We start from the raw sequence: 12,952 nt of genomic DNA on the forward strand, positions 1-12,952 counted from the left end.
TAATGTGGTAGGAAATACTTAGGCTAGAGGCCCTAAGATAGGCATTGAATGGTTGATGTTGTTGAATGATTGAGATATGTGATGTGGTCATATATGTGATGATGATTATTGATGCCTTGGTAGTATGATGTATGAGAAATATGCATGTTGTGATATATGCTTGATGATTGGTTATGGTTGAATTGTGGGTTGAACCATGTTGATGGTGAGTATGATATTGATTGTGTACAATGATGATTTATTAGATTTGGTGTTGTTGAGAGTTGGCATGAGGAAGAGTATATGATATGTCAATATGTTTGAGTTTGAGCCACTTGAGTGAAGTGGGTTAAAATGATGAGATAGTGATTTTGTGTATTGTGGTAAAGTCTCAATGTGTGAGTTGAGGAGGCTTGATGTTGAATTTGATTCATTTTGATTGATTTCAAAGAAAAGGGATGAAAATGGCATGTTTTGATTGATTTTGAAAAGAGTTGGAAATGGCTTGTTTGCAAATGGCACTTTGTGGTTTTCAGATGCAGGACGTACGGTTTCTCGCTGAGGCATGCTGGAGACTTCTAGATTTGCGAAGATTCCTTGTTCTTGGGGACCATAGTTATAATCAATCATTCATACTACTATATGTACTAAATTTTTTATTTTAGAGGTCGTAATACCTTGCCATCTCTGAATTATGGGTGTTACAGCAGGACATGTAATAAAAGTGAAGCTGATCTGGGTCAATAATAACGATAATTTAGTAAGCTTACTTCTTATATAACTCTTAGAAATTAGAATGTGATTGGATGACATAATAAAGGTTGTTATACGACCCAGGTAAATATATTAGCAAAGTTCCCTGCCAAATCAGAAAGAAAAAAAAAGCAAGTTTAATATAAAAAAGAAAATATATGCACAAACACAAGTTTACATTTATTTACTCACTTGAATTGCTCATACATTAAAGTGACCCAAGTCTGCAGACATGGCCTCAGATCCTATTATTATGAGTACTAATTAGAATTAAAGAACAATACAACTTAATTAAGGAGATTAATAAGCTAGGAGCAGAACTGATTTTTTGATTAATAATAAAAATAAAATTCTTTAGGCAAATATACTATATGCCGACCTGTGATGCATAGAAACACTCCACCAAGTGATAGTCATCCTTGCTTACCGTTGCGTTTGAAGTAATCAACTATATATTTTGAATTGAAAGCACGCAACACTCTAATATCATATTTGAACAAAACCCTAACAAGTCTTCTTTTGACAGGAAATGGTCAATGTTCGAAAAAATCTAAAGGACTTTAAGGACGGACCAACTCCCGTGTATGCGGATTTGGGTAAACACTTCGGTACTGACACCAAGTATTTTGACAAGACAGTAGTTTCAAAGAGAAGCTGGATAAGTCTATTTGTCATATGACATGGTACTTACATCGATGCAATCGAACAACCAAGATGTGTTTTTGTTTATCCATGTATGTAATCTGTCTAGTTACAAGTGTATATTATTGCAGTGATTTTTTTTCATATGTATGTCCCATCACTGGTTGGTGTATGCATTCTATGTCTATGGAAAAATGCTTTTCGTACTGGATAGTTTACACAGTAAACCACATTATACATCACAGATGAGGATAGTGCATATGCGGTACAAAAAGATCTCATGACTTTGTTAATCTATTTAACCCGTATTATTATATTACGTTTAAACTTTAAATGCGTTTCATGATAGGCTCATTGAAGACATAGATAAAGTGGCCATTCCAACATATAAGCCCACTCAAAGAGGCTTGCCTCGTACATACACCTATGTCCCAATACAACCAAATGGGTGAGTTTTCCTTAAAATCTAACAATATCTTAATTTGTAAGTTTATTTAAGATCTATACATGTTTTCCTAATACAGTCCATTATTTTCATTCACCTAGTTTTGATTATGGTGTATATATACACCATAAATTCATGGAGTACTAGACCAAAGATGGTAAATTAAATGAACAGAATTGTGAGCTTCCAAATCTTATTGCTAAATAACTAATTATCTAAACACACATGACTGCCCGTTACTAAATGCCGTTATACAATATTGATTTTTAGATTCAGGACACCATCAAGTTATATAAGAAGAAAATAATACTTGATATTATATTTTGGATCATACTAATTCAGCCATTGAAGAAGCACTAGATTTCCTTGACCACCGTCTTCAACCTGTTGCGTGCCACAACCATCCAAGGAACAAATGTAAGGAGGTTAGAACACTGTTCACAGAACCTGGCACAAAGAGCATGCTTCGACGAGCTAAATGATTGCCAAAGAAACAGACCTTCAAAGGTGCTAGAACATTCTTGTTTACCTTGTCCATAGATACCCTCACATGCTGAGCTATATTTTGTTGCAACTTGATATTTTTCTTATGTTACACATATTGATGATTTCTTTTGGATTCTTATGTTGTTATTAGCGAGTATTTATTTTGAGAATCTTGTTCAATTTTGTTGATTAATTAACAGAGAATGCGTCTATTATGGATGTGAATCCTCTCTTGGGACATTGGTATATCTTATTTTGCACAAGCTAAACATTTGCTCCGTTTTAATGTATAAATGTTTGCATAGGCTAAACATGTTAATATTTCAAAAGTGTTATTGCTGGATGTGTCTACTTCTAACGGAGATTTCTATTTTGGCCGTGTCATCTTCGGAGGTGTCTATATATGGATGTGTCTTCTATTATAGGTATCTTTTGTCAATGTGTCTCTTATGTATTTGTGTAACTATGGATGTGTCTTAAGAGTGACGTGTCTATTTTGGTTGCGTCTTCTTTGGAAGTGTCTATATATGTATATGTCTTCTATTGGAAGTCTTTCGCCAATGGGTCTTTTGTGGATTTGTTTAACTATGGATGTGTCTTATGACGGAGGTGTCTATTTTGGTCGTGTCTAATTCAGATGTGTCTATATTGTGTCTTTTAGGAGGTGTCTTTTTTCAATATCTCTTTTGTGGATTCGTGTATCCATGGACGTGTCTTTCGATGGGATGTGTGTTTTTTGTTCATGTTTTATGTGTATGTATTTAGCTACGGGTGTGTCTTCTAATGGAGGTGTCTTTATTAACATTTCTTCTGTGGGTTTGTCTATCTATTGATGTATCTTATGATAGATGTGTCTTTTTTTGTTGTATTTTTCATTTTCTTAGAATCGAAGTTACAATCGAGACTTGTTGAAGTCTCGAATAAGCCTTAGTCAAACTTACTTGGAAACATAACCTTGCAAAAATGAGACACTACCTAAGTTAAAGAATCTATTATGTTGTGTGCTCCACATTAAAATCACGTAAAAATCATGATTATTTGGTGAGCTAATTAAAACTTTGAAAACTTATAACAGTATAATCATATAAGTGAATCACACTCAAACAATAAGCATATATCCTCAACTGAAAATTGTTTATTAAATTATATACCCAATATTTTTTTAAAGAGAAGGGAAAAAATCCGAATAAAAAAAAATCTCCTTAAAAATCCATAATCAAAATTCTTCTAAATATTTCTAAACGAGTTTAACAAAAACATGAATTCGCCATGTTCTTATTTATTGTTTATAATACAAAAGCTGGTATGAAGTTACTTCTTATGATAAGTGGGTCATAAATAAGGACTGAGATGAGTTTTCAACTGGAGATGGTCTTATTATTTGATACTTACTTGAGTATTTGTTTGGTTACATGAAAATACAATAAATAAAAGATGATGAAAACTAAGTACAAATAAATTTGATGTATGTAGAAATGTAATAGAGCAAGAGTAAGGGGAAAATGAAATGATTGTTGATGATGAGTTATATTCCACATGTCATTCCAATCTTGAGAAGTCTCTTATGCGGGATAGCCATCAATTGGTTTCTTGGTGGAAGTTCTTTCTTAAGAAAGTGTAAGCATAGTTGACAACTATCTTATTGAGGAACGATGAATTTGGTTGAGCCACCACTTCTGCTTGGCCAAGCATATACATCACACCCTTTTACATTGCTATGTCGATGAAGTTGACCTCAGGTTTATTTAGGTGAATAAAAGCCTTGAGATTTTGTATTAACTGTGATTCAAACACGAGAGCATCCTCAAATTTATCTTTGTAACAGCATCTAACTACGTAACCGGAATATTCGGTACTCCCTGGGCTCCAAATGGCAAAATAAAAAACTCTCCTCCATGAAAACTCGGCTGATATGGATGACCTTGATAGCAACAAAGACAAGGGCTGAACGGATGGATGACATACAGGCTATGAGATAGGGGAATTTCAGAGGAATCCCCTGCACAAGCTCAGAGTAGAGTAGCCCAACCCCAAGAACTCTTCTTATGTCCCTATCCATGGCCAATTCCCCTATGTACTCACTGCAAACTTTATTTCTAAGCTCGAACATGTACCTCTTTTTGTGCACCTAATACCAAATTTCCATGATCATCGTCAAGAACAAAGAAGACACAATTAGAAGATATCCTCCCTTCATGAACTTTGTTATCTGAGATGAGAAATAAATAGCCTCTATGCAGCCGAATACCAATAAGAAGATAGTAGCTTGCCATATGCTCTTCTTCCATATAGCTAGCATTATCAATGTAACTAGCCACGTTGTGATAAGCGTATCCCCAATAACTGCAATCCTTTATACTTGACTTATTTTTTCTGTGGTCTTAAAGGCAGCACATATAATAATGCTTCCAATCATGAACATGTAATTGATTTCAGGAATATACACCTGACCATCGTGCTTAGTGGAAGTATGCACAACCTTAACTCGTGGAAAACAACCTAGAATCAGGGCCTGTGATATGATGGAAAATGCTCCTGAAATCATTTCTTGGCTTTTTGTGATAGCAGCACCAATAGCCACCACAAATGTTGGCCAGTATATAGGATCTGTATGTATTGATACATTGGACTTTACTAATTAATCATAATAACTACAGTAACTGAATTTCCTACGATTGCTCAACTTATTTGGTAGACTTTCATAGAAAGTATTGCCCACTTTTTCAGGAAACTTTCGAAGAAATACAACTTGTCCAATATATGCACAAAATATTGCAGGATATGTAATCAAAGTGAAGCTTATCTGGGTCAATAATAACGATAATTTAGTAAGCTTACTTCTTATATAACTCTTAGAAATTAGAATGTGATTGGATGACATAATAAAGGTTGCTACACGACCCAAGTAAATATGTTAGCAAAGTTCCTCGCCAAATCAGAAAGAAAAAAAGCAAGTTTAATATAAGATAGAAAAAATATATGCACAAACACAAGTTTACGTTTATTTACTCACTTGAATTGCTCATACATTAAAGTGACCCAAATATGCAAATATGGCCTCAGATCCTATGATTATATGAGTACTAATTAGAATTAAAGAACAATACAACTTAATTAAGGAGATTAATAAGTTACGAGCGGAACTGATTTTTCGATTAATAATAAAAATAAAATTCTTTAGGCAAATATGCTATATGCCGACTTGTTATGCATAGAAACACTCCACCAAGTGATAGCCATCATTGCTTACCGTTGCGTTTGAAGTAATCAACTATATATTTTGGATTGTAAGCACGCAACACTCTAATATCATATTTGAACAAAACTCTAACAAGTCTTCTTTTGACAGGAAATGGTCCAGATTCAAAAAATCTAAAGGACTTTAAGGACGGACCAACTCTCATGTATGCGGATTGGGGTAATGGTCCAGATCTCGTAACTTTGTTAATCTATTTAACCCGTATTATTATATTACGTTTAAACTTTAAATGCGTTTTATGATAGGCTCATTGAAGACATAGCTAAAGTGGTCATCCCAACGTATAAGCCCACTCAAAGAGGCTTGCCTCGTACATACACCTATGTCCCAATACAACCAAATGGGTGAATTTTCCTTAAAATCTAACAATATCTTAATTTGTAAGTTTACTTGAGATCTACACATGTTCTCCTAATATAGTCCATTATTTTCATTCACCTAATTTTGATTATGGTATATATATACACCATAAATTCATGGAGTACTGAACCGAAGATGATAAATTGAATGAACGGAATTATGTGAGCTTCCAAATCCTATTGTTGAATAACTAATTATCTAAACACACATGACTGCCCGTTACTAAATGCCGTCATACAATATTGATTTTTAGATGCAGGACATCATCAAGTTATATAGGAAGAAAATAATGCTTAATATTATATTCTGGATCATACTAATTCAGCCATTAAAGAAGCACTAGATTCCCTTGACCACCGTCTTCAACCTGTTGCGTGTCACAACCATCCAAGGAACAAACGTAAAGAGGTTTAAACACTGTTCACAACATCTAGCACAAAGAGCATGCTTCGATGTGTTGAATGATTACCGAAGAAACAGACCATCAAAGGTGCTAAACATGTGAAGAAAAAAGATTCATAGAATATTCTTGTTTACCTTATCCTGAGATATCCTCACATGCTGAGCTATATTTTGTTGCAACTTGATATTTTTCTTATGTTACACACATTGATTGTTTCTTTTGGATTCTTATGTTATTATCAGCGAGTATTTATTTTGAGAATCTTGTTCAATTTTGTTGGTTAATTAACAGAGAATGTGTCTATTGTGGATGTGAATCCTCTCTTGGGACATTGGTATATTTTATTTTGCACAAGCTAAACACTTTCTCCGTTTTAATGTGTAAATATTTGCATATGCTAAACATGTTAATATTTCAAAAGTGTTATTGCTGGATGTGTCTACTTTTAACAGAGGTTTCTGTTTTGGCCGTGTCATCTTCGGAGGTGTCTATATATGGTTGCGTCTTCTTTTATAGGTATCTTTTGCCAATGGATCTTTTTTGGATTTGTCTAACTATGGATGTGTCTTATGACGAATGTGTCTATTTTGGTCGTGTCTAATTTAGATGTGTCTATATCGTGTCTTTCAGAAGGTGTCTTTTTTTCATCATCTCTTTTGTGGATTCGTGTATCCATGGACGTGTCTTCCGATGGGAGGTATCTTTTTTGTTCATGTTTTATGTGTATGTGTTTAGCTACGGATGTGTCTTCTAATGGAGGTGTCTTTATTAACATTTATTCTGTGGGTTTGTCTATCTATAAATGTGTCTTTTGATAAATGTGTCTTTTTTGTTGTATTTTTTATTTTCTTAGAATTAAAGTTACAATCGAGACTTGTTGAAGTCTCGAATAAGCCTTAGTCAAACTTACTTGGGAACATAACCTTGCAAAAATGAGACACTACCTAAGTTAAAGAACCTATTATGTTGTGTGCTCCACATTAAAATCTCATAAAAATCATGATAATTTGGTGAGCTAATTAAAACTTAGAAAACTTATAACAGTATAATCATATAAGTGAATCGCACTCAAAAAATAATCATATATTCTCAATTGAAAATTGTTTATTAAACCATATACCTTAATATTTTTTTAAAGAGATTGTGAAAAAATCCAAATACAAAAAAAATCTCCTTACAAATCCATAATTAAAATTCTTCTAAATATTTCTAAACGAGTTTAACAAAAATATGAATCTGCCATGTTCTAACGAATCACTCACTATAACAACAAAACCAACCGCTACATTTCGAGTGATTGCTATATCATTCTCCTAGAAAAAAGTACCACAAAAAAAATAATTCAACTGTATCCATAAAGTCACCTCAACAAAGGGTTCGAAATTAAACAAATGGTAAACACATATCGGAGGTATATTTTCTTCTTTCTTCGCATAAATTTATTGATCGAACTGTCCAGTGTAGATCCAAGGCTCTTCAATTTCGGCCGACCCTTGGTTGCCACCTTTGAAAGACCTTGAATGTTATCTACACTGAGAGTGGACTCATACTATGTCGCTATGCTATTCTATGTAGTTGCAACACTTTTAGACCCCAAGATTGCACGATAATAAACTAGCTTGGCCCTCACATCGTTAAGAGCTGAATGTAATATGGCCGCTTCTTTGTCAGATGTCACAAAATCCTGGGTAACATTATAGAAGTATGAACACAATCCTCTAAATAAATTGTGGCTTTCATCCGATCGATTTTCATCATTGCTACTCTTAATATAAGTGTATTTGTGCTGCACATTCTTGCTCCATCAAAGGAGAACATAGTAAAATGTACTCTGTAATATGAAAATACAGCAAGACAGTAGCAACAAAGAATATCTCTTGATTCAAACATGTTGCACTCGCACCGAACCTTGTGTGGCAAGTCAAACTCGACACCGTTAGTGCAGTATTTAAACCCCCAGAAAGTTGATTTTGCTCGTCTACGTTCACACAGAACGAATCACCCTCTTGAGTTACACTGTGGATTAAACAATCGCCTTTTTTCTTGAATTCCTGTTGAACTTCCCTAAACATAGAGCTTGTGTACTCTCGTTGAAATTGTCTTTCAATTGTAGAGCTGGATGAGCAGGGGACAACTCTTTTAGAGTCTATAACATCGTCCTCCAGTTCTTTTTGCTCCTTGTTCCCAAGCACGATGTCATACTCATGCACGAACTTAACTAATCCACTCTTGTAATGCAAGAAATTCTCGTAAAAAAAGTGCATACTTTCACTCCTCTAAGAATTCCTGATACCAGCCTAAAATTCGCCTCGGAAAAAAATTAGAACCCACATTCGTCGATCATCATAAAGGTCTACAAAAACAAAAATACAAAAACCACCATCATGAATACTTAGCTATATTACCACACACATCTACAGACTTAGTAAACCAAACACCCATCGACCTTCAAACAGAGACATCCCATAAAGCATCCAAACAAGTTATAAATCATCCGATGAGAACAGTACCTAAAGTCCAGTATACTAAAAAAAAGCTTCACAAGGAATATACTCTCCAAAAAAAACATACAAGCACATGAAAAAATGAACCTAATAGCCATCTGTTGTGCTCTAGGTTAAATTCAGCAATGAATCCAACCTAATCCTTCTCGAAAGATTCCACAGACCAGGCACTCCATACAGTGCCAGTCATTTTAGCATGTATTTCTATGTACCAAGCATATCCTCCAAATTTATGTGGTATCTTCTTCAATATGTGCCATATGCACGATCGGTGACAAGTATTTAGAAGGACATTCCTAGTAGCACCAAAGATGGACTTGCACTAGTCCGTGATGATGGCCTGTGGAGCAGTTCTCATGCACTTCAGCCGTTGCGTAAAGACCCACTCAAAGCTACGTATTTTCTCATTCCCCAGCAAAGCACATCCAAGCATAGTGGACTTCTCGTGATGGTTGACACGAACAAAAGATATAAATGGTAGTCTATGCCTACAATAAAAACAGCCACAAGTAAGAACTCGCGATAATGTTAAACAAGAAACCTTTCAATAGATACACAAACACACACATATTTGTTTCTACTATATATTGTATCAAACGACGCCACGTCTCCATAATATTTGTAGGATAGCCTACACTTTGCATCTACCCAGAGCGTACTCCTAAACTTGTTAGCTGCGTTGACATCTACTGCATAAAATAAATTTGGGTTGATATCTTTCATTCGCAAGAAATAGCTCAACAATTCCTTAACATTAGCGTTTTCGTCAGCACAACGCAGATTACTTGTAATGTAATTTCTCACATCCTTTTTTGAGTAACTCATATTCGACGACCCACCAACCTTGTTTGCCAGTGCGAGGTACATCTTGTTGGGCAGTATGTCAACTTCATCGTTGTCCTCAATCACACACTTAGCATGCATGGTCGGTTCTCTGTATTCGTGGTAATGGACAGATTGCTTAGCAAAACACGGGTGGGTATGCTTCAATTCTAATTTCGACACCATCCATTTAACCTTCTGTCTATCAAACATCACGTACATCATTGCTCTGCATCTTGTGGTTGTTATTTTCTTTACCTGAGATACTGTCTTTACTCGAGACTCCCGATAACCTTCATGATTGCAATGTATCGATAGGTTAATGAATAAACTGAATTATTTTTTGTCTTGTCAAAATTGGTGTTCCTAATCTTAGTGACGAACCCAACTTTCTTTACATAATTAGAGTAGAATTCTTGTGCCCGCTGCAACAAAACAAATTACAATTCTACGTAGGAGATTTTCTCTAGTTGAATTTCTGTGTGATCCGACAACTACAAATTCATTAAGAGAAAATAACATTCACTGCCGAACACACTTAAAAATTAGTCTCCAATAACTCATTATTATGACAACAATAAAGTAGTCTCTAATAACATTCGCACCTCATGACTTAATTCCGTATCATCATCCTTCAACTCAATAATATCTACAGATTCTTTTTCCTAAAATTAAGAACACCCTAATACAGCTAAGCGGATCAAACCAAAAACATATTACAAAAAGAGATAAGCATCCACTATTCAACACCCAATAAAACTCTTCCAAAATTCACTTATTCATTAATAACACCAATGTATAAACAAATAAAAGTATAATAATTTCAAACAAGAATATCAATGTTAATACCTACAAAGTAAAAATTTAAACAAAGTTACAAAAGAAATACAACATGGTGAACAAAAAGATTAAAAAAATACATCATATATCAAAATTGTAACATCGTACTAGCATAACAGAATATTCACAACAGTTATACTTAAACAAACAAAAGCACAATAATTTTAAATAAGAGCATCCTTGTTAATACCCAAAAAAAATTATAAACAAACTTGCAAAGAAATATATAAATTGGTGAACACAAAAAGACAAAAAAAAATACACCATAGATCCAAGTTGTCCCATCAGGCTATCATAGAGTAAACCCACACCAATTATACTACTAACCATAGTTGTAAAAACCGAATCGATGATTAAATTGGTCATGTTACTGGTTTATTGGTTTACTAGTTCAACCGATAAATTACTGGTTGAACTGGTAAAACCAGTTCTACGTAAATAAAAAATATAAAATACTAAAAATAGTCATAAACTTAAAAAATTCAAAATACATATCTTCAGTTCTTCACCAACATTTTAAAAACAACCAAGTTTTAAAGTCTAAAGATAACTAATATAAAGATAGACATGAAATTAGTTAGTACTACTATAATAGTATCTTAATTAGACACAATAAGGATAACAACTCATAAACTATATCCAAGGAGTGATTTCGAAGTCGGGAAATCATTCTTCATCTGACAAATGTGGAGCTACCTCCTGATTGGTTTCATTTTGATTTATATTTTCCATAAAATCATTAGCTCCATCATCATCCCGATCATCTTCTAAATCCAATTGATCTAGCATTATAGATAATGTTTCACAAATCAAGATAAAAAATAATATAAAACATGTTATAAAGTATACCAAAATTATAGTTGATCATAATTTATAAATAAATAAAAGCATACCTAAATCATCTAAATCAACTTCTTCAAGAGTTAAAAATGGTGGTGAATCTTCCAATATCCATTCCAAATGATCCTCAAATACATCAAGACAAATTGGATCATAAACTTGCTTTCTCATTTGCTTCCTATGTTATCAATATACTTCGTCACTCTTGCGATTATTAAAATTTTAAAATAATGCTTTCAACTTAAAATAATAAAAAAAAAGTACCTTTGTTGTAACCTTAATTTGTAATGAATATAAATAAGATCATTAAGTTTTTGATACTCTAACTGATTCCTCTTCTTTGAGTGAATATGTTCATAAATACTCCAGTTACGCTCACAACCTGAAGAACTACAAGTTTGGCTTAAAATACAAATCGCTAACTTTTGCGAATTTGGCGCTCCACAACCATAGGATTTCCACCATTGATCTTAACATAAAATAGGATTGTAATCCTTTGACTTATTTTCCTTTTCTATAGCTAGGTGCTGGAACTCTGGATTTTTGTTATTGTTGCATCTCATTACGTTTGATCCCGTCAAATTCTCTTTCAACTTCATCACAAGCATTATAACTTTATGCATATTGTTCTTGAATTTTTCTTTTCTTACTTCAAAGCTCTTCAATGCTTTGATGGAATTGATGTCTCACTGCAGCTAACACCTTTTGACATGTCTCAATATCTTCTCATTTTCTAGCCAAATGAAGCTTAAACCAAGGAATTCCTCCACCCCTAATAAGCTTCTCACAATATATGCATAACAGAATAATTTTTTCACATTCCACAACTTGTTTTCAATGACCCATATAGGATCGATTTTTGCTCTATTATCATTTTTTTGGGTTCTAATTCATGCATCAGAAGTTGATTCTTGTTCTTGCGAAGATGGTATTTCTGATAGTGTATTCACGGAAGCCATTCTAAAACAATATGGAGTAGCAAAAGTATAAAACAACAACAACCCTAAATTTTCCATTTCCTATTCTCTATTAAGCAAGACAACAACCTTAAATTCACAGAACAAGCAGATTCATAGTTTCATACTAAACAATTACTTCAACATCACCTATTTTAACAAGCAGCTATTTCTACAATAGAAATTTCACCTATTCATCCCAGAAATTTCAAGTTTTCATAACAGAATAGAACAACATAACAACATTATTCATAACAACTTCATAATTTCAAGTTTTGAACAAGCATATTCAACAAGCAGCTATTTTAACAACAGAAATTTTACCTAATTATCCTAGAAATTTCAAGTTTTCATAACAGAACAGAGCAACATAACAACATTATTCATAATAGCTTCATAATTTCAAGTTTTCAACAAGCATATTCAACAAGCATTAGAAGAATAGAGCGAAACAGAGGAGAACAACATATTCAACTAACTTGTTTGACAGCAGAGGACGAAGACAACGGCACGACAACGACAATGACAAATATGAGAGACAAGGACGAAGGTGAGATTGAGACGAAGCGGAGCCGCGGTTCTGTTCTGTTCCTTGAGACTTCAGAATGGATGTCACGGTGAGGTCTTCTAAGGTGAGACGAAGAAGACGACGGCGAGCGACGG

General features: G+C 33.9%; 1 protein-coding gene and 2 pseudogenes across 1 annotated transcript; all 3 read right to left on the bottom strand.

Moving 5' to 3' along the window:
* The window catches only part of LOC110272453 (potassium transporter 5-like), a 9,112-nt pseudogene extending 6,755 nt beyond the window's left edge, over positions 1-2,357 (bottom strand).
* Positions 2,358-3,830: 1,473 nt separating this feature from the next.
* Positions 3,831-8,591, bottom strand: LOC107483478 (potassium transporter 5-like; annotated as a pseudogene).
* Positions 8,592-9,153: 562 nt separating this feature from the next.
* LOC107483477 (protein FAR1-RELATED SEQUENCE 5-like) lies at positions 9,154-9,878 on the bottom strand. Its single transcript, XM_016104094.1, has 2 exons — positions 9,373-9,878; positions 9,154-9,319 (listed from the first exon to the last, which is right to left on the bottom strand). Exons 1-2 carry the CDS (start codon positions 9,876-9,878, stop codon positions 9,154-9,156), a joined length of 672 nt encoding a protein of 223 aa, XP_015959580.1.
* Between the last annotated feature and the right edge of the window lie 3,074 nt (positions 9,879-12,952).

The sequence above is a fragment of the Arachis duranensis genome, chromosome 4 (genome assembly GCF_000817695.3).
Source record: "Arachis duranensis cultivar V14167 chromosome 4, aradu.V14167.gnm2.J7QH, whole genome shotgun sequence".
Classification (NCBI taxonomy): domain Eukaryota; kingdom Viridiplantae; phylum Streptophyta; class Magnoliopsida; order Fabales; family Fabaceae; genus Arachis; species Arachis duranensis.

What these genes read in the sequence shown, in the direction of transcription:
- LOC107483477 (XM_016104094.1), bottom strand. Translation starts at nt 9,878, where the DNA reads ATGATGTACGTGATGTTTGATAGACAGAAGGTTAAATGGATGGTGTCG. An exon ending in GTTTGTGTATCTATTGAAAG is followed by an intron (nt 9,320 to 9,372) that starts GTTTCTTGTTTA and finishes TTTTTATTGTAG; the next exon opens with GCATAGACTACCATTTATAT.